The 23,799-nt window shown below is 46.2% G+C and overlaps 1 protein-coding gene across 1 annotated transcript in view; it reads right to left on the bottom strand.

The window, feature by feature from the left end:
* The window catches only part of LOC106805368 (latent-transforming growth factor beta-binding protein 2-like), a gene marked incomplete at its 3' end in the record, with an annotated part of 31,620 nt that overhangs the window by 6,635 nt on the left and 1,186 nt on the right, over positions 1 to 23,799 (bottom strand). The window contains 3 exon segments of the mRNA XM_014806933.1: positions 6,722 to 6,823; positions 8,814 to 9,003; positions 15,130 to 15,177. Of these exon segments, the coding sequence (XP_014662419.1) occupies positions 6,722 to 6,823; positions 8,814 to 9,003; positions 15,130 to 15,171 (334 nt within the window).

Raw genomic sequence — 23,799 nt, 5'->3', positions numbered from 1 at the left:
AGCGTCTGTTCAGGGCGGCTAACTGGAAGCAACGACATAAATTAGAACGTGCTGGTCAAAACACCGGTGTCACGAGCCGCCCACGGCACATATCGTAGACGTGTGCAAGCAACTACTCTTTAGCAATCTAATAACGGCATTTCGTAAATGTTACGATTTTCTGACCGGGCACCAACGATTAAAAGATATCAGGCTCAACATTACGACTAATTCTGCTGGTCTAACAACGAGCCAGCGCCAGTCAGCGTACACCTCTGTTTATGGTGACCCTTCCCACCCTCCCCTCATCCCCCCATCCCACCTTCACACTAGCAGAGCCTATTATTTACGTCGCCGATTGCTTTACTGTGAAATCGTGCGCACGTAAAAATCATTTCGTCGGCGTGTGGTTACTGGTCAACAACCATACCACCGCACGCACCGCGCCGGCACGCACGCGCGTGTATGCGTGGCACGGTCGCGCTGCTAACTGACCCCTCAACCAGCCGATGATTCGCTTTTAGACGGACCGGACGGCATCAATTTGACGCGCTCTGATAATCGGATGATTTGTTGTGGGAAAACGGCGATTTCGTCACCGAAACGGTAAAGCTTCTCGCTGAACACCAAATGCACCACCACGACTGGCAGCGGCTCATAAAGGGAAATTGCTGTTTTGGGATCTATTACGCGTGATTTCATAGAATAGATATAATATATACATACACACACACGCCGCGCACACAACATACAAATGCACACACATGCACACACGCGCCAGCACACCACATGCACGCCACGCGCACGCACAGCACGCACACACACACACGCACACAACACGCACAACGACACACACAGCACCACACACACAACCACACACACACACACACAACAACACCACACACACACACACACACACACGCACACACACACACACCAACACCACACACACACACACCACACAACACACACACCCACAACACCACACTACACACACACACACAAATATATATATATAGTATATAATATATAATGATACTATATAAACCGTCCCCAGTCCTAATACTTGATCTATAACTTTACAACAGGATTTTCATTACCATGATCAATGTTAGCCGCCGATAGAAATCTGATATGTTTAAACGATATATTATCAATAGCGCGGGTATCGCCACAGCGCGCAATGACATCTCTTGGAATTTTGACGCTTGCTGTAATGGTATTTCGAAAAGATTCTATTGCAAAATCCTCGTTGCCTTTCTAAGACTGTCTTTGGCTTCTGGAAAGTTAAATGTGTTTCGGTTCTGCAGTTTCGCTACAAGTGTTTCGATCTTTACAAAGGCAATATCCCTACGGGAGCAGCTATTTCAGGATCGATGTTCTCTCTTATCCCGCCTCCTTTCTTTTCTAGCCTTTCTCCTTATCTCTTTTTCTCTCTTTCTGCTTTCATCCCTCGTTTCTTTCTAGCTTTCTTCTCTTCTGCTCTTTCTCTCTTTCTCTCCTTTCTCATCTCTTCTCTCTTTCTCACTCTTTCTCTCTTTCTCTTTTCTCTCTTTCTGTTCTATTTCTTTCTTCCCGCCGCCCGCTCTCCTCTATCTCTCTCGTTCTCTTGTCCTCTACTCTTCTTCATCTTCTCTCTGCGTCTCTCTGCTCTCGTCTCTCACTCCTCTCTACTTGTCTCCTTCCTTTCTCCTCCTCCTTTTTCGTCTCTCTTCTCTCTTCTCTCTCCTGCTGCTCGTCTCTGCGTCTTCTCACTCGCCTCGCCTCCTGCGTTCTCTCTCTCTCCTCCTCTCTCTCTTCTCAATTTCACTCTCCTCTCTCTCTCTCGGCCTTCCAGCGTGCTTCTCAGCTCGATGTGCCTTTCTCTCATTTCTCTCAGCCTCTCTCTTTCTCTCTTCTTCTCTCTCTCTCTTCTCACACTCCTCTCTCTCTCTGCTCTCTCATTCTCCCTTTCTCTGTCTCTCTCTCTCTCTCTCTCTCTCTCTTCTCTCTCTCTCTTTCTCTCTGCTCTGCTCTCTCTTTCTCTCTTTCTGGCTCATCTCTCTCTCATCTCTCTCTCTCTTTCTCTCTTTCTCGTTCTTCACTCTACTGCTTTTCATTCTCTCTTCTTTGCTCTCTGCTTCTCTCTCTCTCTCCTCTCTCTCTCTGCTCTCTCTCTCCTCTGCTCTTCTCTCTGCATCTCTCTCTCTGATCGCTTTTCCCTTTACTCTCTATGTCCCCCTTCGAAACTCTCTCCTCTTTCTCTCTTTCTCTAAATCCTTCCTTCTCCTCTTTTCTTTCTTTCTCTCCCGTTCATAGCTGCACAATCATTCATTTCACGTAAGGTCACGCGTGACAATGTTTCCTTATCATTGACCACTGTCAGTTTGAAAGGTCGGGATATGTTCGCATATCGCAGCTTATCTACAGCGTAATTACCACTTGTATTATGTACACTTGTCAAAGAACCCGCGAGGATATATTTCTTTGAACACATTAAGACTCTACACGCCGGCAAACCCTGTTGGGCATCAGTGGCGGCGCGTACATGGCCGTGACAAAGGCGCAAGTGAAACTGCGGAGCAGCCCGCTAGGGCCCGCACCTAAAGGACTGCTGTTTGACAGAAAAACGTACGGAAGGGCGTCAAGGGTAACGGCTTATGGTTTGCACTTCACGCACCAATACCAACAATGTTATAGACGTCTCGCCAAACTACACATAGTCGCACTATGTATAGATACTTCAGGGTTTTTAGTCTTACACTAGACATATATACTGTCGCAAGTGAAAGCGTTCATCCGTCTCATAGTTCATATTCCAGTATAGTTTTTTCACAGCCACGCACAGTTGCTTATTGTGGTCGCACCCGTGCGCAGCGATAGGCTGGTGGCAGTCTGTAACTGGCTACATTTCATTCAAATTTTATTAGAATGTCGAGGCGGATAAGTCGCGCGTATCATACGCGGCGTCGTATTTGTTATTCTTTAAAGGAATATAGTTTAAGAATCATTGCCACAGCGCGATAACAGCATTGATACTGGCTGAATATCCAGCTGGCCATTTCAATAATCTTATTCTAGGAATCATTATTAAAAGTCGTGAATTTACGCGCGGCTTACCTATCTTTTTAATTTGATTACGCATGACTGAATTCTATTAATGCCAATTTCATAAAAATATACACTAACTTAAGTTAGCGTGACCATCTACTGTCATACATCAACCTGTGAACCATGGCTGTATACCTGATTATTACAGAGTAATACAGGTAGTAAGTCATGTATCTAAACAGAGAAATATCGGCCTTAAATAGAAACAACTAACCTGTTCTGTACGCACAAAAAATTTACACTGCCAGCAAAACTCTTCTACGACTATAACTCTAATCCCAATGTCAAATCCGATTGAATACAAGAGAGGCGAGAACCTCCACCAGTGTCTAACTGAATTAAATATAGACGTGATATGTACATTCTGTGTCTGTCCCTTGGAGTCGGATAAGTTTGAAGACAAATTATAACTGCGTGCGCAGCAACGACAGCTGTAAACAGCTTCGCAAAAAATATTCATCAAATCTTTTGGCATTAATACGGGAACTGCGAACTTAAAATGAACGATGGGAACCACAAAGAACACGGCGCTAGAAAACCAAGGTCATGCGAAACGCTGGCATATATTCTTAACGGGGAGAGAATGGACTGCGGAGAAAGACAAGAGAAAATGACAAAAGGGAGAGTAAGGGCGCTAGCGCGCGATAGAAATGGCGCAAATTCCGCAAGAGGTTTTAGTTCGACCTCTTGAATAAATGCAAACACGAGGGACAAACTACGCTACAATCTGTATAATGAATTATTTCGAGACTCCTATAAATGAGATACTTGGTTGGATTACTTACCCATCGCACATTATTCCGCCTCCAAATGAACCGTCAATAAATCAGGAAAGACACGTCAATAGTAAGGCTGGCCTAAACGTGTTAGATGCAATAAGCCATGTTGTGGCAATGGACTGATTCTTTGCCACTCGTTTACGTCTGAAAGAGAAATGATGACAAATATCATGAATGATGATGCAGGTAAACAAAATAAAACAGCCACATTTGCTTATCGGTTTACTTTTCTGTAGACACGTATCTAACCTTTCGACAAACCTTGATCTTTGGATGCTTGAATGTGAGAGATATTCGAGAATATATACATAACAACAGTCAGTCACACAGGCCACCATTTGTTCGATACAGGAACACAGGCAATCTATTTATTGAAAAAAAAGACGTTACCGACGTAACCCTTACAGGAAGTACCGCCTAATTATTATAATATTAGGCTTTAATTTAATATGCTATACTCATTGACTAGCAGTACTAATTTATTATCACTCCTCGATTACTTATGCTATATGGAGGTGAGATTACTTGTAGTGTGACTAATGGTGTAGGCTACGATCGCTGCGTTGAGTTAGGAAGCCGGTGCTGACATGGCATGGTGTCTGCCCCGTTCTCGATGATTTGTAGCGGAGAATCAGGTCAGGCTGTCGGAGTGTGCTTATAAATATTCCTAAATATCGCGACCGTCGGTTTTGCAAAGGCACAGCGCGCGAATGCCGAGAGCCCGCGAGTTTACGCTTCATTTCTGGATAAGATTCATTTCATGGGGAGCGCAGCCGCTGACGCGCGCTAGCTTAATGGTCATTACAGACACACGGATGACCACTTTAATGTTAGGCAAAGCTTGCTGCGTCCTGCATCATCTGCGCTGATAGCTAGGCAATGATGGACAGGCTAGATTTAACACAGACAAAGCCCATTGAGCAATTACGGTTTCGTAAAGTTTCCCCCGCCTCGAATATTAACGTGGCCCCATTAGGCTGCCTTAAGGATTAACAGAGAGGAATCATTGCAACCCTAGCCGGTCATATGGGATACAGCGAGACAATACACTCCCATGGATGTAAACCACACATATTAACATCGCGCTGAGGATCTGATCTAATGAAAAGAAATGCGGATTTCAGCAGCAGGCATGTGCTCATCACGCCCCCCCCCCACCGCAAGATGCGAGTGAGTCGTACGGCAGTCTGTCCCATACGCAGCAGCGCCGTGCGGTCAAGATTACGAACGTTTTATAATTATATGTATATTATAGGCGATAGTTGATAGTATGGGCGATATTCAAGAAGCGTATAAAGAAGGCCTTCTTATACGCTCTTGGCGATATATAGGCGCTGGATATCACGCTGTTTATTTTTGTAATTGTTTAATTTTAACGCAATTCAGTGTGCTGTTTAAAAGGAATTTAGAAAGGTTTATTACGCGATGGTTTTCTATGGCATATGCGGGACAGTTCGGCGTTTTCTATCTAGATATTTGCTCAGTAAAGCGATTACTATTATTATTAATATTATTTATTATTATTATTATTATTATTAATACAATATTTAATCGCGGCATGAGCCCAGCCGGGCAAATATTGCATGTGGGGAGTAACTAAACTTGAATAGCAGGCACGTTGTGTAAGCCGGCGCGGGCCGCATTGGTGGCAGTGGTCGTGTGATATACTGCCACGCTAGCTGAACCACTGTTATTACGTGTTTACGCTGTGACTTCAACAGGGCGACATGCCGCATTCATACATCTACGAGCGCGAGCGAGATAAGTGACGCATAGACTAACGCGAATCCGTGGTCGATAGAGAGAAAATGCTGAGAGGAAACGGTTTTACGCTTTTAAATGACAACGTGCCAATTTCGCAAATCGCGACTCGTAAATTGTGCGCGTCTGTGTCGGTATCGCATAGCAACAGATACCGCGAGCGCCATCTGCTATATATGCTTCAGTTATCAAAGTGATCCTGATGAATGGTAACATTTCTGAGGGGAATTGACATGTGAGTACCGACATGCGTGCTTTAAATGCATCAGTCGCCTATACGATAGGCTATTATAAAGTACAATTTTTTACAGCGCATGTGCCATCATTGTCGTCTATTAGTGGCACAAATTTATGTTGGACGATTTCATTTCATTTTTTTTTGAATATAACGAATAAAATAGTGAACGCCGACGCGGAGAAACTATCGCCACGATATTAGCATCACCTTGGATCGTAAGGCGGCATTTAAGGGGGACATATGAATTACTGTGGTGAATACGACTGTTTCGTACTGTATTTCACGCATCAAGCGTCAAAATTACTATTAATCCGTCTGTCTACGTGCAAGAGAGGCCTGCGTGTCGTCTGTGGCCTCGACTAGCGCCAAAAACAGCAGATCCAGTGCATACCAGTGTCAAACCTTGGTGCTCGTGGCATGCCGCAACAGTACGCATTATAGACGTGTAAGCTCAGGTTTGTGGAGTCTGACCAAACATTCTCCAGAATAATTAGACTGCGAATGAGAAGCGTCTAAAAACTATGATGTTATGAAGGTTTGCTCCAAAAAATATCGCGGGAAAATAAATTGGCCACGCATGAAGTTTCTTTAAATATATAATTGACCCAGTTTTTCGTCTAAACTTAAACGCTGTGAGGTAGTATTGATATATATATTATATATATATTTATTTATTTATTTATTTATTTATTTATTTTATTTATTTATTTATTTATTTATTTATATATATATATATAATTATATATATAGATAATAATTTATTTATTTATTTATACAAATAGTGTTACAACTACATGATTGTGGAGATTCGCGTGAATACACTATATTACAAGCGCGTAGGTGTCGTAGCACATTGCGCATGCGTCATATTTACCTGGAATATCACAGAGTTCTCCGCCCCAGTCGCAGTCACAGTAACACTGCGATCCTTTGTTGTTGAGGCAAGCGCCATGCTCGCAGGCGGGACGACAGTCCTCTGCAATATCGAATAAATAGCTTTGTGTTAGAGCGACATGCATGCCGAGACAATTTACGCGTCATAAGAATTTCAAACGTGCCTAGGTAATGCCTCCTGCGCGAAGAATTGAAATGGAAATGGTAATTATACGCGTTTTTCTGTGAATTTATCGGTTCTGATTTCCATACGTTTGTGGCCTAGTAACACGAATATCGAGTTTTCTGTTAAGAAGATGCCGGTTTCGACTGCGGGAGTTGCCATGCAAACCACGGAATCAATTTACAAAATTTTTATTAGCAGTCTGCATTCATGCGTAATTCTCATTTTAAGACATACAGGTGTATCTTGTTGGTCGCGGGAACCATACCAACACAAGGACCACAGACACTATCAGCATCTAGATCATTTCTAGGTAATAATTTCAGGTTATATTTATGGGCATGCGATGGCCGACCGCTGCAAATATGTAATTATATTTATACGGGGCTACGTTTCCACAAGGAACTGTTTATGTATGAGCGTCCACTTATTTACACGTAAATGATAAAGTCATGCGTTGGGAAACGTGAAGTCATAACGTCACAGATAGCCAATGTAGGGAACCCATGAAGGGAACCCATGCAGAGAACGCATGCACAGAACCCATGCAGAGAACCCATGCAAAGAACCCATGCACACAACCAATGCAGGGAACCCATGCAAGGAACCCATGCAGGGAACCCATGCAAGGAACCCATGCACAGAACCCATGCACAGAACCCATGCACATAACCCATGCAAGGAACCCATGCTAGAAACCCATGCAAGGAACCTATGCAATGAACCCATGCAAGGAACCCATGCAAGGAACCCATGCAATGAACCCATGCAAGGAACCCATACCAAGAACGCCATGCACAACAACTGCAATGCAAAACACCGCATGCAAGGACCCATGAAGAGAACTTATGGCAGGAAGCGCAATGCAAGGAACCGCCATGCAGAGGAACCATGCAAGGAACCCTTGCAGGAAACGCCATAGCAAGAAGCCCATGCAGCAGAAAGCTCATGCAAGGAACGCCAATGGGCACGAGAAGCGCAATGCACAGGAACCCATGCACAGAACCCATGCCAAGAACCGCATGCAAGGAACGCCATGCAAGGAACCCATGCAATAAACACCATGCAAGAAACCATGCAAGTAACCATGCAAAGGAACCCATGCAGCAGAACCCATGGAAGGAACCGCATGGCAAGGAACCCCATGCAAGGAAACCCATGCAGGGATACCCATTGCAAGAAACCCATTGGCAATGAAACCCATGCAGAAGAACCCATGGCAAAGAACCCATGCAGAGAACGCATGCAACAGAACCCATGCACAGAACCCATGCAAGGAACCATGCACTAGAACGCAATGCACAGAAACGCCATGCACAGGAACTCAATGCAAGAGAACGGCCATGCAAGAAACCCCATGCAGGGAAACATCAAGGAACCCATGCAAGGAAAGCCCAATGCACCAACTCCATGCAGGAATCCATTGCAACAGAACCCATGCAAGGAACCCCCATGCAGAGAACGCATAGCACAGAAACCATGCACAGAAGCAGGCCATGCAAGGAACCCATCACAGAACCAATGCAGAGAACCCCATGCAGCGAGAACTCATGCAGAGACCCATGCAAGAAACCGCAACTGCAAGGGAACCGTCACTGCAAGAAAACCGCATGCAAGAACGCCATGCACCAGAACCCATGCAAGGAATCCTTGCACTCAGAACCCATGCAAGGAACCCATGCAAGGAACCATGCAATGAACCAATGCACAGAACCCATGAGCAAAGGAAACCCCAGTGCAGCACAAACAAATTCAGGGAAGCCCATGCAAGAAATCCCTATGCAGAGGACCCAATGCAGGGTACAAATGCAAGAACCATGCAAGAACGCCATGCAAGGACGCCATGGCACGAGAACCCATGCAGAGAACCCATGCATGGAAGATAGCGGACGCGTGGCGCGATGCTTACCTCTACACTCCATGCTGCTCACATCTTCATCGACTGCCGACGCGCAGTTGTCGACACCGTCGCATATAGATGAGATGTTGAATAGTAGCAGGTGGTCTGAGTCCTCATCCACCTGACAGGCAAACATTCCTAGCTCCAGGTCCATGATGAACGTGTCAGCCGGTGCGACATTGGCGTGGGTCGTCGATGCCTGCGATAAAGATTTATGATTGGTTGCGGTTTCATCAAAAAAATTAAATATTTTGATTGGTGAGTTTTTTCGTATCATTTGGTTGGTATTCTTTTCCATTGTGGTATTAATAGGGACTGCCATTTTGCATGGAAATTGTTACAAATATTATTTTCTTAATGAGCTTGATAAATGTAAGCACGATATTAGCCGCGTTCACACGGAGCGTTTGTCCCGGGTCGAAAACGATCCGAGACTAAACCCGGAATGCAAAAACGACACGAGCGTCGTTCTGAAGAGAGCTTCACACGACGCTATGCGAGCGGCGAGCTGCGAGCTGAGAAAAAATATACAGCGTCCAAGCGAACATCAAAGCCGAAATAATGCGAATTAAAACAATCAATCTTGTGCTGGGGGAACACTGGCGACGTCATAACCGCCAGTGACTAATAGGGCTGCCTGGCTTTTGCTGTTCAAAACTAATTTCCCCAGGTGGGGCGTCGGTTATCGGCTTCCGGGTGCTGCTTGACTACGGTCATAGGTACGACCATACGATAACCAAATCGCCATATATTCCATTTACTTCGTATATATATTAAATATCCATAGGTAGAAGTCGTAGTATAGTAGAAAATATAGTACAATAGTATGTCTGAGTATATTTCATTCTATATTTACCTTGTTACTCTATAAATAAGTTACATTTATAAACAACAACAAATTCCGTTTTTGAGACAATAACATTAGCAGATTACCAAACGGCCTTTCTTCGCGATAAACCCGATCGATAGTAGGCTCTATAGGAAATGCTCTCCGCCCAAGACAACGTGGCCTAATTTCAGCGTGACCCATTCCTCCCAAGGCACTCCTCGTGGCTGATCGTTACATTCACTTCAGGACAGGAACACAACACCGGCCAGGCATTTTCAAAAGGGCTAAATAAATTCTTTCGCTACGTTCTATATTTACTGTTAGTGTGTGGTGTTACAATAGATATAGAATACAGAACAAGTGTATTCTATTTACCTATGGTTCTTACGCACGAGGCACTTGGAGCGTTTCGAATAAAAATAATGCTAAAGAAATACGCGAAATCTATTTACTAAACGCTAAGTTCTTAATGTCTTCTCTACACTTTCTTTCATACACTACTATTGCGCGACAATTTCCCTGTAAATTGCCGTCCAAATGCTTCATCTGCAGCACACGCTGGCTTGCCGCACAGCAGCTGCTGCACACTGACACATAATATAATAGTTATTATTTTTTATTATATTATATATATTATACTATATAATTATGTATATATATATATTATATTATACAAAAATATATTAAAAATAACTATATAGGCTATTTATGTGTCAGGATGTGCAAGCAGCTAGCGTTGCGGCAGCCAGCGTTGTGTTGCAGATGAAGCGCATTTGGACGGCAAATTTCAGGAAATTGTCGCAATAATAGGTGAAAGAGAGTAGGCCTAGAAACATTAAGACTTTGGTAGTAAATAGATTTCGTATTTATTTAGCATTATATTTTATTGAAACGCTGCAAGTGCCTGTGGTCTTACGCGCTAATCAGTGCTTCACGAGCTTGACAACAACGTAAACAAAGCAACCGGAAGCCGATAACGGCGAGCGATGCGAGCGACATCTGGCGCCGCAGTATGAAAGCCGAGGAGCCCTATTCTTTCCCGGGTCGTGTGCCGGTGAGCGATCACACGGCAAAAATAAACCAGCGCTCGGTACGAAAACGACCCGGGTCGAAATGACACTGGTCGTTTTTGTACCGAGAAAACGTCCGTGTGAACGCTTGGTCCGGGACACAGGCACTTGGAACGCCTCAATAAAAAATAAAAATGTAAACACGAAATGTATTTACTACTAAAGTCTTAATGTTTCTCGAGTCGTTTTCGACCCGGAGTTTTCGCTCCGTGTGGACGCGGCTAATATGTTAATTTTGGGAAATGCAACCGTGTGAATATACGGCCATTATCATGAAATCAGAAGTAGATAATAGTGAATCCCTATTATATACTTCTGATGAAATGGATTGACTTCACCACGTCATACCGACAGAGAGAAGGAGTTATCAGACCTATATGGTTCCGCATATAGCAGTTGTTATGCGGTACGCTTGGTCAGGGAGTTTATAATAGCCTATTATAGACTCCCTGGCTTGGTTTACACGATGAGGTTTTACTATTACACTTGTGACCATTAGTTTCCCAATTCCCCATACGCAATAATATTTCCAGCTTGCGCAATTTGTTCAAAATTTCTAACCCGGTCGTGATTATTCTATACGTACAGTTCTTCTCGATATTTGGCAACATGTACGTATGTATTCTAGCTAGCTGACCTGCCCTGCTGCAGAGCTCTATAGGGAAACGCTGCGCTATACAGTTAGATGTGTTAGCGTGGTCGCGTCTACACCTTGCAAGGTCAAGGCGAAGTGGGCGTTTTGAGTAAACACTGGTTTTCGCCACACTGGCTAATTATCAGATCCTGTTAACCCACACTATTCATTAGCGACTATATATCGCATTGCTTCACGGGTTCTAGTTGCGTGGACGGTGGAGTTAATTCTCACCGGGATCGGTGAGACGAACAAAGAGCTTAGAAGAGTGGGGTTAAGTAGAACTCGGGAATTTTTTATATAGTAATATTGTTTGCTGGAAGGATTACGATGTATCGCCACGCCTCTTGCGCAAGCACTTGGCTATATATCAGCCTCTGGTATTTCGCTCGCATACCATAGAAAGAAAGAGACACTATATCTGGCACGTTAAAGTTAGCTGGGATATGCGAAAAGAACACAAAAGAGTAAGGAGAGTATGTTGCAGCGAATAACTAGTGAGGTATACAACGAGGCCTCGCTGCTTATGTTAACGCATCCGCTCTGTGGGACAAAGGCCCTCGCTAGTATCTGATTGACGAATAAATTAGAAGAATCTGATAATGATATGCGACATGTCTGTTTAGCGGGAGGTCTATACGCAACTTTCACTTTCATATTTCCACATCGGCTGCATATACGCGAGGCAGTGACGCATGACAAATCGTGAGTGCACTGACGGCTACACCTCTCAGCGTAACAGTTAGCGACTCCTGGTCTCGATTTTGACAACTGTTGGCAGATTTAGCGATATTATCGTTAGATATATTGCAGAGATGTGAGAGAATCGGTCGCAGGCTATAGCACTGGCCATGGTAACAGGAGCGCAGTTCATTGTTCTTCACCCAGCCAGCATAGTATTCCGCGATAAACTGATTAGAAGGTGCGCCCTTGGAATTTGTTCATAAAGACCAGTAAAGAATCGAATAGCTATGTGAAACCATGAATGTGCAATACCTGCACATAATACTCGGTTTCGATAAACGAATGCACATTTTCACGATGGAATCTATAACATTACAGCGATATCAAGGTCTAGGAATATTTAACGTATTATACCTATAGGTACAATTAGCAATTGGTGATATTGAAATATAGGCTACGCCAATATTGTTGAGATGGCCACATCTATATAAATGTCTAACGTAGATGGTATAAGAACCAAGGTTATTGTAAGGTAATTGTATACGGTATATTAATAAAACTTCGACTTTGCGCGTGCCATCGTAAAAGATCTTTAAATACGGTTCTAACTGTAATATAATTGACTGTCAACGTTTATGTTATTGGCAGACCACCATCACTATGAGCTGTGAGAATTGTATAACGTCGTAAAGAACATTGAATGCGTGAACCGCGCGTGTATTCTCTAATTTGACCTCGCTTTCGTTACGAATCGTATATAAGTACTTCGCTTTAGGGGGGAAACTGCATTCATCGTGTGCGGGTACATTCAGTGGCATGTCAAACGTACTTCTGACACACGAGTTATATAAAAGTCGCAAGAGCGTTTCGTCATCACCTTTGTTAATAAGGAATGCAGCATTTGAAAGCAAGCAGAACTGATTTGCGCACTAACACGCGCATGTGCACATGCACGCACGCACGCACGCACGCACACACACACACACGCACACACGCGCGCACGCAGATACGCACCCGGATAAAACTTCAGTTCAGCACACGTCACATTTACCGTAAATCAATAATTACATAAGTAGGTTATATAGTTTATAATAACATAAGTAGGTTATATAGTTTATAATAACATAAGTAGGTTATATAGTTTATAATAACATAAGTAGGTTATATAGTTTATAAAGCTACACCGTATGTTTTCTACTGTCGTGGCCACGCTTCGCTACTCGTAAAACCCCGTGTTGAGCGAAAGGTCCGTGAATAGATCCTAATAGACAGACTGACCCGTTACCCAGTCGACTAATTTCACAGCCGTGTCACTACTCAATGGCGGTCAACCACAGCTACAGGTGATTTGCCGGCGCTAAGCGCCTGTCGTTACGCCAGGCAAGCTCGTGTTCATCACCTGCCCACTCTATAATGGGCAGGTGAATCGCGCTACCTTGCCGCAGTTATCGAGTTACGAGCAAGGCGGGTCGGTCGGTCTGCGAGAGAGACGTCGGTGATTGACAGAGTTGACGCCGACGTTTATTTCACTTTAGAAATCGAGGCTGCGTGCGTGGCGTGCGGTAAAACGTGTGATAATGAGTGGCGGTCACATAGAATTTGTCGCTAAGGCGTCCATTGCGGTGTGCGTGCGTGTATGCGTGCACGCGTGCGTGCGTGTGCGTGCGTGCGTGCGTGTAGCAGCCGGGCGTGCGTGCGTGTTAGTTCGCGTTAGGTTTAGGCACGAAGCAACGTTGCAAAAAGGACGCGAAGAGGGCAGCAACCACGCACACATGCGCACGCACATACGCGCACGCAAACTCGCGCACGCACACACGCGCACGCACACACACAGGTTTGGTCATTTACCAAGCGCAGTGGATTGACCGTAATATATATATATATATATATATATATACGACCCAAGGGCATAACAATGGTTTGCCTTAATAAAGTACGTGTTTCTTTGTCTGGGTTAATGACGCAGATAAGGTCTATGTCTCCTTGACCTCTGTTTGACCTCGCTCGTTTAGCTATTATTGACTAATATATATATATATATATATACGACCCAAGGGCATAACAATGGTTTGCCTTAATAAAGTACGTGCTGCTATCACCTGTAGAACACCTACGAAAGCATACCTGCGCTATTTTCAAGGTAATCTGAAGGAGTACGCATGCTTAGTAATCTTGTCCTGGCCTTACAGAATAGACGGTGGTAGCATGCGCATGATTTAGGGGCGATTGGGAGGATATAAAAAATGTAATAGGAGTGTGTAGCAACCCAAGCACAACCCCCATACTAGACTGAACTCTGAAGTGACCATTATCTATATGTATACGGTGCATCATAAAAACACCGTAAAGCTCAAAATGTGGTTCGTTATATACGCCAGGGAAACATCCACGATGGCTCTACCCCATATATCATGCTATACGGGAGGGTACTCTCAATCTGTCTATACGCACAGAGCGTGCGCGTGGCCCGTACATGGTTTACTACTCCTGGCCGAGTGGTTCTTTCGTAGTATTCGTTTGTTATTATTCTTTACATGTCGGTACAAATCGCAAGCTATACCCCAGCGCGCATACTAAGATATGTACAGTTTTCCGCGGACGGAACACGTGGCCCAGAGAGAGTGAACAAGAGAGTAGGTCACTGCTACCGATCTATGGTTTACCTGGCGCGAACTGACATCCTCAGCTGTGATTATAATACACAAGGTATCAACTACGCCGAAGTGAAAGATACATATCGAAAGAGTGAGAGAGAACCCATGGCAACAGGTGTAACAATACAGTGGAAGGTCTCCAACTGCGTAACCGTAAGATCGAACTAATGTGTATATCAGATATACCGCACAATAAAAATTATGACGGGGAAATGCGCTCCAGTCCCCGCGGCAAGCGTGGCTGACTACCATCAACAATAAAATTGGAAATGATCGAATGATAACATCAATATGTTCAGCATCGCACTAGGAACAGTGGCAGACGTGAAACGTACGGTTCGCTCGCGCTTGTTAGCCCAGGGTCGGCTAAAATGTTATTTCGATCTAAGACGGAAAGATAAAGTTCATCCTAATTTATCTATTAACTTAATCAATAAATCTCATGGACACTTACCGCGAGTATCAGCATCAACGCAATTAACCTTGGTTGCAGCATGATGGTCTGGAATAAAACGACGAGAAAAATTGAATTACACTTTTAATATGCAGTCGGTGTTGTATATACGTACACGAGTACAATGTTGAGCGTTATTTAAAAGCGTTAAACCGGTCGACTGGTGTGTTTTACGACTGACAACTCAATAAAAGAAATCATCCAGAGAATCATTCAACCCCTAACAACACAACAGGAAACATAGATAGGCATTTGCGAGATATACTTTTAAGCATTCACCGTAATTCAAGTTTATAAGTAGTTTGTTTTGATTTCATCAACACGCAGCGGGTTAGTGACTACGGGACCGACATATCCAGAAACTGTATATACGTGATCATATGTTTCATCGCACTCCATAACGTAATTACGCATCGACGGCTGCTAGCAGCTACTCCAGACGTCTCGCTGTGCGGAACGTGCGTGAGTTTTCACGCGTGTCCCACCCCCCACGTACAAGCTCTGACTATACATGACGAGCCACAACCGATGTGCGACCACGCAATACAGCGCATCCCACCCCCCGCGTATATATATACTACACACTGTGATTCCACGGAGCAGTCTGGATGACAAGGATATGGCCTTGTTTCACCGCGGTGTTGTTCTAAATCGCCCCCGCGCGTAAGAATTAATACCTGTATACGTAGTTCTCACGAGCGGGCGGGCACGCTACGTCATGAGGTGTGCTGAGATAGAGAGAGGGAAGGAGGGAGGAAGGGAGGGAGAGGGAGGAGGGAAGCGAAGGAGAGAGGGAGGAGGGGAAGGGAAGAGGAGAGATAGAGAGAAAGAGAGAGCGAGAGAGCCTGAGAGAGAGAAAGAGCGTGCTGAAGAGAGAGAGAGAGAAGAGGAGAGAGAGAGAGATGAGTAGAGAGTGAGAGAGAGAGAGGAGAGAGCTGAGATGAGAAGAGAGAGAGAGCGATGAGAGAGCTTGAAAGAGAGCAGAAGAAAAAGACGAGAGCTGAGAGAGAGAAGAGAGATAGAGAGTAGAGGATAGAGAGTGAAAGAGACGAAGCGTGAGAGAGAGTGCTGAGAAGAGAGTGTGCGCGCGGCAAGAGCAGAGAAGAGCTGGAAAGAGACAGAGAAAGGAAAGAGAGAGAGCGCGCTCGGACGCACCCGTCCGCAGCAAGAGACGTTCGTTTCATTGGAGTAATATATGCTGCGTTGCAGACTGATTGAGTCTGTATGGATCGGATCTTCTAAAACGTGCGAGAATTCGGGTTGTAAGCGCGCTGATGTCTGCTGATGAACGTGGAGGATATAGCCTACACGGCATCAACACCGGTAGGTGGCCACTGGGAAGGGTGTAGGCACGGCGGGGGGCGCGCGTAGCGGCACCGGTACACAGACAGCACGGCACGTGCGCAACGCACACCACACATACACCCACGAGTGGGGGCGGCACGCACGTACGCATCACATTCACACACACACACGGGCACACACACCACACACACTAGGCACAGCACACACACACAGCATTACAGCACACATCACACAGACACACATACCAGCAGCACACACGACACACACGCCCCACCTACACACACACACGCACACCCACGCACCACGCGGCTGCCACGCGCACAGGCGTGCACTGCACGCACGAGAAGAAGAGAGAGAGAAGTTCGCGGTTTACAAATATATTACACGCTACTTATCGTGACACACATCTATAGTCCGCGCGCATGCGCGCGCGCGTATACAAGGCATCCTGCCGGAGACGACGCGACCAGACTATTGACGCTATAGAGAGAAAGAGAGAGAGAGAGAAGAGAGAGGAGAGAGAGAGAGCGAGAGATGCGAGAGAGAGCAGATAGAGTAGACGAAAGAGATATAGAGATAGAGAACGAGAGAGAGAGAGAGAGACAGAGAGAACGAGAGAGAGAGACGAGAGAGAAGAGGAGACAGACGAAGAGAGAGAGAGAGAGAGAGATGAGAGAGAGAGAAAGAGAGAGAGAGAGACAAAAGAGGATTAGAGAGAGAAAGAGAGAGAGAGAGAGAGGAGAGAGAGATAGAGAGAGAGATAGGAGAGGGCAGCGACGGAAGTAGAGATGGAAAGAAACTGAAAGAGAGAGAGAGAGAGAGAGAGAGAGAGAGAGAGAGAGAATTGTGAGCCTGTATAATACAATCGGGGGTACTGCCTTAGAAAGCTGGCTGGTCACTTGTCACAACTAGTTGTGTGTGGCATGGCTATAGCCATCTAGTGAGTGCTCGCTCGCGAGCCGCCCTGCTTTCACTTTTCTCATTGTAACAGTTCTACTAACAGCGGAGGGGGATAACGTGAATCACGCGTGTGTGGTCGTTCGATCAGTCCACCATTAAACGCGTGGCGGGGTCTGTACAGCCGCTGCAATTAATAGAGAGGGAGGGAGAGAGAGAGAGAAAGGGAGAGGGAGGGAGGGAGAGAGAGAGTGAGAGAGCGAGAGAGATAGAGTGAGAAAGAAGGTGAGAGTGAGAGAGGGAGAGGGAGAGAGAGACAGAAGATTAGACAGGCAGACAGACACACACAGAGACAGACAGAAGACCGACAGAGGGATAGCGGGAGAGGGAAGCTATCGAGTAGGAGAAGCGAGAAAGCGAGAGAGAACGCGATAGAGAAAGTGAGAGAGAGAAAGAGAGAGCAAGAGAGAGCAAGAAAGAGAGAGAGAGAGAGAGAGAGCAAGAGGAGGGAGAGACGCAAGAGGAGGCGAGAGAGAGAGAGAGAGAGAGAGAGAGAGAGAGAGAAATAGAGGGCGAGAGAGAGAGAGAGAGACAGACAGACAGACGGTGAATGTATTATGTGATAACTTTGATAAATCACGCTACCATAGAGATCCTCTACACAGGTGGGTACTCGACCTTACGTCTAGCACCAGTAACTATAAGAGTACACCGTACAATCCCCAAGTACTGTCTCTTACTCGTGCGCGACGAAGCAACTCTTAAGTAAAGAATGCAGATAGTATTGAAATCCGTTTTGAGTCTTGAGGAAATGAAACTTGACAATGACTGGATTGAGTGGAATGTAAGGATTACTGATATTATCCATGTTGAGTGGTTGAATGTGTTTATAAGGTATGTCCGGGACATGAGTACAGGGGGGGGGGCTACACTAAACCGACCTTCGCGGGACTATACGCGGAAAAATAGTTGACGTCATGATATCATCATCTGCTTCTTCAAGCTCTATAACTCCCTCAAGAGCTTGATTGCATAATAGAACATTTGATCTTCGTTCCTCTATAGCGCGTTGCTGCCAGTATATATATATATTATATATATATATATATATATATATATAATATACATATATATATTGTACTTCGTCTTACGCAACGTAAGGCTCGCCTTCTTCAGAATTCAGCCCGAAGTTTGCATTCACATCGTGGCAATTATAGAAAGTTTTAGGAGAAGCAGAGCGAAGCACTAGCGCACGCAGGCCCCCCCCCCCGGGCTTGGTCGCGCTACCTCTGCGATAATAGGTCTGGTACACCAAGCCACGGTGTGTCCGCACAACAGCGGGCGTCAGGTGATACGAGCTCCGGAGACGAGGGTGGCCGAAGATGCGAGGCAAACGGGAGTCTTTCACTCTCGAACACACAGAAGAGCCCGTCGCTAAAACGTGTGAGAACGCCGGCGACACGGGCTTAGCGTCTAAGCGAGGGAAGGCCACTGACGGTGTGTTTTCTCACAGCTAGCAGCGTAATCTCCCAGCTGACCTTATTTCCGCTCCGGTTAGACGCGGAAACGAAAGACGTCTTTAATTACGCGGCAAAGTGTTAGTAGAGGCACCGTGCAGTGCGCCTGGATGATCAGGTGATGGCTGGTGGATGCATGGTGCGGTAGCGCTTAATGCTGCGCGAGCGCAGGACCGCATGCTGAGATGCGGCGTCGGTATGCAGAGATGTTCATGGAACAATGGAGGTTTGGCGATCAATTCCGTCGAGGCGTCGGCGAGACCGCGGGAATGCATGCGGTCGGTGGACGCCATATGTAAACGCCGTTTATATCGCCTACCCGCGTTCATATTCATTGCTGTCACATTCGCGTAAACAAGCGACGTGCCACGGACTGTTGTGACAGCGTCGGTATCAACACCCGGACCTCTTAAAGAGTGATGAGCATCTCGACTCTATTGTAGTAGAGACACATACTGTTGGGAGAGGCGCGATACGTGAAAAAACATGAACCACAGCGGTTCGATCTCAAAGAAAAAAGATTTTCGAAAACACGTATTGGGATTCCAACCTTCGTTTTCTTACTCTAATATTGTCTTTGTATAAAAAAATTAGTAAGTGTGTGTGTGTGTGTCGTGCGTGCGTGCGTGCGTGCCCGTGTGTGTGCGTGCTTGTGTGTGGTGTGTGTGTGTGTGTGTGCGTGCGTGCGTGCGTGCGTTGCGTGCGTGCGTGCGTGCGTGTGCTGCGTGCTTGTGTGTGTGATGTGTGTGTGGCGTGTGCGTGCGTGGCGCGCGTGTGTGTGCGTGCTGTGTTGTGTGTGTGTCTGTGCGTGCGTCGTTCGTGCGTGCGTGCGTGTGTGCGTCTTGTGTGTGTGTGTGTGTGCGTGCGTGCGTGCGTGCGTTCGTGCGTGCGTGCGTGCGTGCGTGCGTGCGTGCGTGGCGTGCGTGCGTGCGTGTGTGTGTGTTGTGGTGTGTGTGTGCGTGTGTGTGTGTGTATGTGTCGCGCGCCAGTCGGTGTGTGTGTGTGTGCGTCGTGTGTGTTGTGTGTGTGTGTGTGTGTATGTGTGTGTGTGGTGTATGTGTGTGTGTATGTGTGTGTGTGTGTGTGTGTGTGTGTGTGTGTGTGTGCGTCTGTATGTGTGTGTATGTGTGTGTTGTGTGTGTGTGTGTATGTTGTGTGGTGGTGTGTGTGTATGTTGTATGTGTGTGGTGTTGTATGTATGTGTGTGTGTGTGTGTGTGTGCGTCTGTGTGTGCGCGGTGTGTGTGTGCGTGTGTGTGTGCGTCTGTGTGTGCGCCGCGTGTGTGTGTGCCGTGAGTGATGTGTGTGTATGGTGTGTAGTGGTGTGTGTGTGTGTGTGTGTGTGTTGTGTGTGTATGTGTGTGTGTTGTGTGTGTGTGTGTGCGTCGTGTGTGTGTGCGTGTGCGTGTGTGTGTGTGTGTGTGTGTGTAGTGTGTGTGTGTCTGTGTGTGTGTGTGTGTGTGTGTGTGTGTGTGTGTGTGTGTCGTGTGTGTGTGTGTGTGTGTGTGTGTGTGTGTGTGTGTGTGCTGTGTGTGTGTGGTCGTGGTGTGTTTGTGTGTATGTGTGTGCGCGCGCGTTCTAACGTTGAATGGCTACAGGCTACTGAGCGACTGAATTGGTCAAACAGCAATTACAGAAGCGATGAATTTGGTTATAGGGCGCATGCAGTGCGTGACCTTGTGCGTGTTAGCTGCATGGGAGGTGCCTGCAGCGAGCGGTAACTTAGAACCGTTAACGTTACAAGATGGATGACTGACACGTGACTGACGGGTCACGACTTGCTGTCTCATTTCTCACGTCTCCGCTTCTCACACAACCCGTAGTATGTAAATTCCAGTCCAGTCGCAATATCTCACATAACGAGTTACATCACAATGTCGGGGCGAAAGTCTTTCTATAAATCTTTTAGATTTTTTTAGATTTTTTCTAGGAATTGGTTTTTTGCTCGATGTATTTTTCGGTTATATGTGCCGTGATTTTAAGCACACGTCGTTGTTACTAATATAGTTATTATTACAGCGTTATATAATACTCATCTGTGTTCCTATGACGACATTTTGAAACGCGTACTAAGCTTAAACGTATTTCACTCTAGAGCGGCTTGGCGATTTGCTTCTTGATCGCAGATAATTCTTCTCGAGCGCTCTATACCCTCCCGCTAACCTGCCTGTCCGCTGGTATTAGCACAGATCTGCAGCAGCTGTCACAGATACTCTATTGCGGCAGGTCGTCCGTTACGGCACGGCCGCGGGCGTAAAGGCAGTTGATTTCGGCTCTCTCTCTCTCTCTCTCTCTCTCAGCTCGGAATGCTATGTTTTAATGATCGGCTGGTTCACCTTGGATATAGACAGCAGGCTCGCGGGGGGGGGGACCCCGCTACGCACTTTGAAGCTGCGAGTAGTCGTGATGTATTGGTCTTAATATTTGTCGTAAAGCAATCACTTGCACTTTTTTTGAAAGAGAGAGAGTGTCTACACAGTGTCCCCGTTTATATCGCAGGATATATATATATATATATATATATATTCGATGTGTACTATTTGTTTAGCGTAACTGCCACTATATTTTCCCTCTCATGTTTACTGAGTGTTTGCTAGTTAATCCTAAAGCTAGCCCTAATCTGTAAGGCGACGAAGCGATAAAAAAAACACTATTTTCGTGTTGCGCGAGTGAAGCGTGTTCGACACCGATGATAGATTTCGCTTTGCTGGTGAGCTGATGTATTGTGTCGGACAATCGTACTACATCTGAAGCGTGGTGACATACAGACCGGGATACCCACGCTTGTCGAGTATCGTTATGATACGTCAGCAGAATGTGGCTGGCACGTGTTCAGGTGCGCTACAGTTATCGTCACATAAAGAATGCGTAAAGCACAGAAAGACCCACTTTTTTCCTACATTTCTCGTCACTTGAAGATAAAAAAAAAAGCGGTGGTTACGCGTAAACCACAGATGTACCCGAATGGCCCCAACTTTCTACATATAAGGAGAACTGCGGCCCAAAGAATCGTAGCTTCTAAGTGGTTTTTAATCGAAGAATCAAGTGCGGGAACAACACCGTGACGAGGGCATTATGAGAGATTCCCTACCCCGCTGAGATATCTTGATAGCTGTCTCGTCTAACACATGTCTATGAATATTCATCTATGGAAGTTTACGTCCCCTCCATCCCCTCCCGTCGCAGCCGCAACCTACGCTACGCAACAAACCGATAATTCTTCTAGCAGCCATCCAAGAACTTACGTAAAGTCGTTGCGTATCAGAACGATACGATCAACTTTTCTAAAATTAGAACTTCGATCAACGCTTGATTGCGAAAGTTCACGCGCGCGCGTGCGCGGGGGGGCCTGGGTTCGTCTGCATACGCGCATGCGCACACCACCCGTCATATCGGTCATAGAGATAGCATCGCGTGGCGGGCTGTGGCCGAGTGTGGGTCATCCACGCACACGCCCCCCCCCGTCGAAACGGTGACGCGCGCCATGACGCAACAGCCGACGCATAACCATGACGACGACGAAGACTGGTTGGTTAACTCCTGGGGCGCTGCGTCGCGTGAGCCCAGCCAATCGCGTTAATTTCAATTATTTTATGCTGCGACTCAGGCGGCCTCTATTAATTTAATCTACGTTTGATAGCCGTTTGATAATTTACTACACTCTTTTTTATATGCGCTGACGTGTGCCATCGCGTGCGATTCAGCCCGTGTTACACGCCTCACGTGAGTTTATATATAACACCCCGGAGCAGCAGGCGCCTGCGGTAGTGTAGAACAACGCGTGGGCGGTGGAGTGGTGAAGGAGTTACTTGCTATTCATCTCTGCTGCTATCGGATGAACTCATCTAACTAGAACTCACTAGAATTCACCATTTGACACGGGCCGCAAATTATGGCTATTCGTGCCAAGATGATGTTTAAGATGTTGATCTATTAAGTTAATGGTGAGATAGGCGTTAAGTGATCCGCTCGGAAACCTGTTTCATCCGCTTTCGTTCATCCGCTGAACAAAACAAGATTAATAGCTTAGCAGCGATGGGATGGCTTGCTTATTGCGCTCTGCCACCGTGTTCTCACCGCTCGACGCATCTTTATAATATAGACTCTAAATGGAGGAGCGAGTGGAGGGAGGTTAATGTCTTTTAAACATTTAGCATATTATACTTTGCTGTTATTTTTAAAAAATTGCTCCTCGATGACACCTGTGTGACCTTACACGTGCTACTGCACAGACCGCCTTCAAAACCTCTTTGTTTGTGTTGGCGTTTTTTTTCGCGCTGTTTATTGGCGGAAATCGGCTGCTAAGTACAAATTGTCAGCGTCGCTGACCCTCCGAAGGCTTTTATTAACTCACAACCACCTTGGCAACTGTTAAAAAAATCTCCTCGGTAATTGGTAGGTTTGGGTCCGCTATCCTTGGCTCTGGGGGAGGAAACCACAATTTGTTTAACGCTAGCTTGCATGCGCGAACGCCTGTGGGTGGATTTACTCCCGCGAGCAGGTGCTGTCACATTGTCCTGCTAGCGGGGTGTCGCGCTCCGTCCTCGCGTCACGCTCTGATGTCCCCGCGCGCGTGTCACATCTTTACACCTGAAGCTGCTGCTCCGCTCCGCTCGCTACTCCCCCTGTTATCCACCCCGACGCCTCACGAAGCGACGAGCTTATATATATACTTATCCGTTTGAATTCACTCTAGCGGACCAACGATCGTCACTCGCTCGAAAGAAACTGGACTCGTTCGTATAATCTCTGACCATGAAAATCGCGGCTAGCATTAAGCTGCTGCTGCTGCTGCTGCTGCTGCTGCTGCTGCTGCTGCTGCTGCTTCTGCTGGTGGTGGTGCTGCTGCTGCTGCTGCTGGTGGTGGTGCTGCTGCTGCTGCTGCTGCTGCTGCTGCTGCTGGTGGTGGTGCTGGTGACGTTGACGGGTGGCTGGGGGCAGGTCGGTGGGCT

The sequence above is a fragment of the Priapulus caudatus genome, unplaced genomic scaffold (assembly GCF_000485595.1).
Source record: "Priapulus caudatus unplaced genomic scaffold, Priapulus_caudatus-5.0.1 Scaffold111, whole genome shotgun sequence".
Lineage (NCBI taxonomy): Eukaryota > Metazoa > Priapulida > Priapulimorpha > Priapulimorphida > Priapulidae > Priapulus > Priapulus caudatus.
This window is presented reverse-complemented; position numbering and strand designations above follow the sequence as displayed.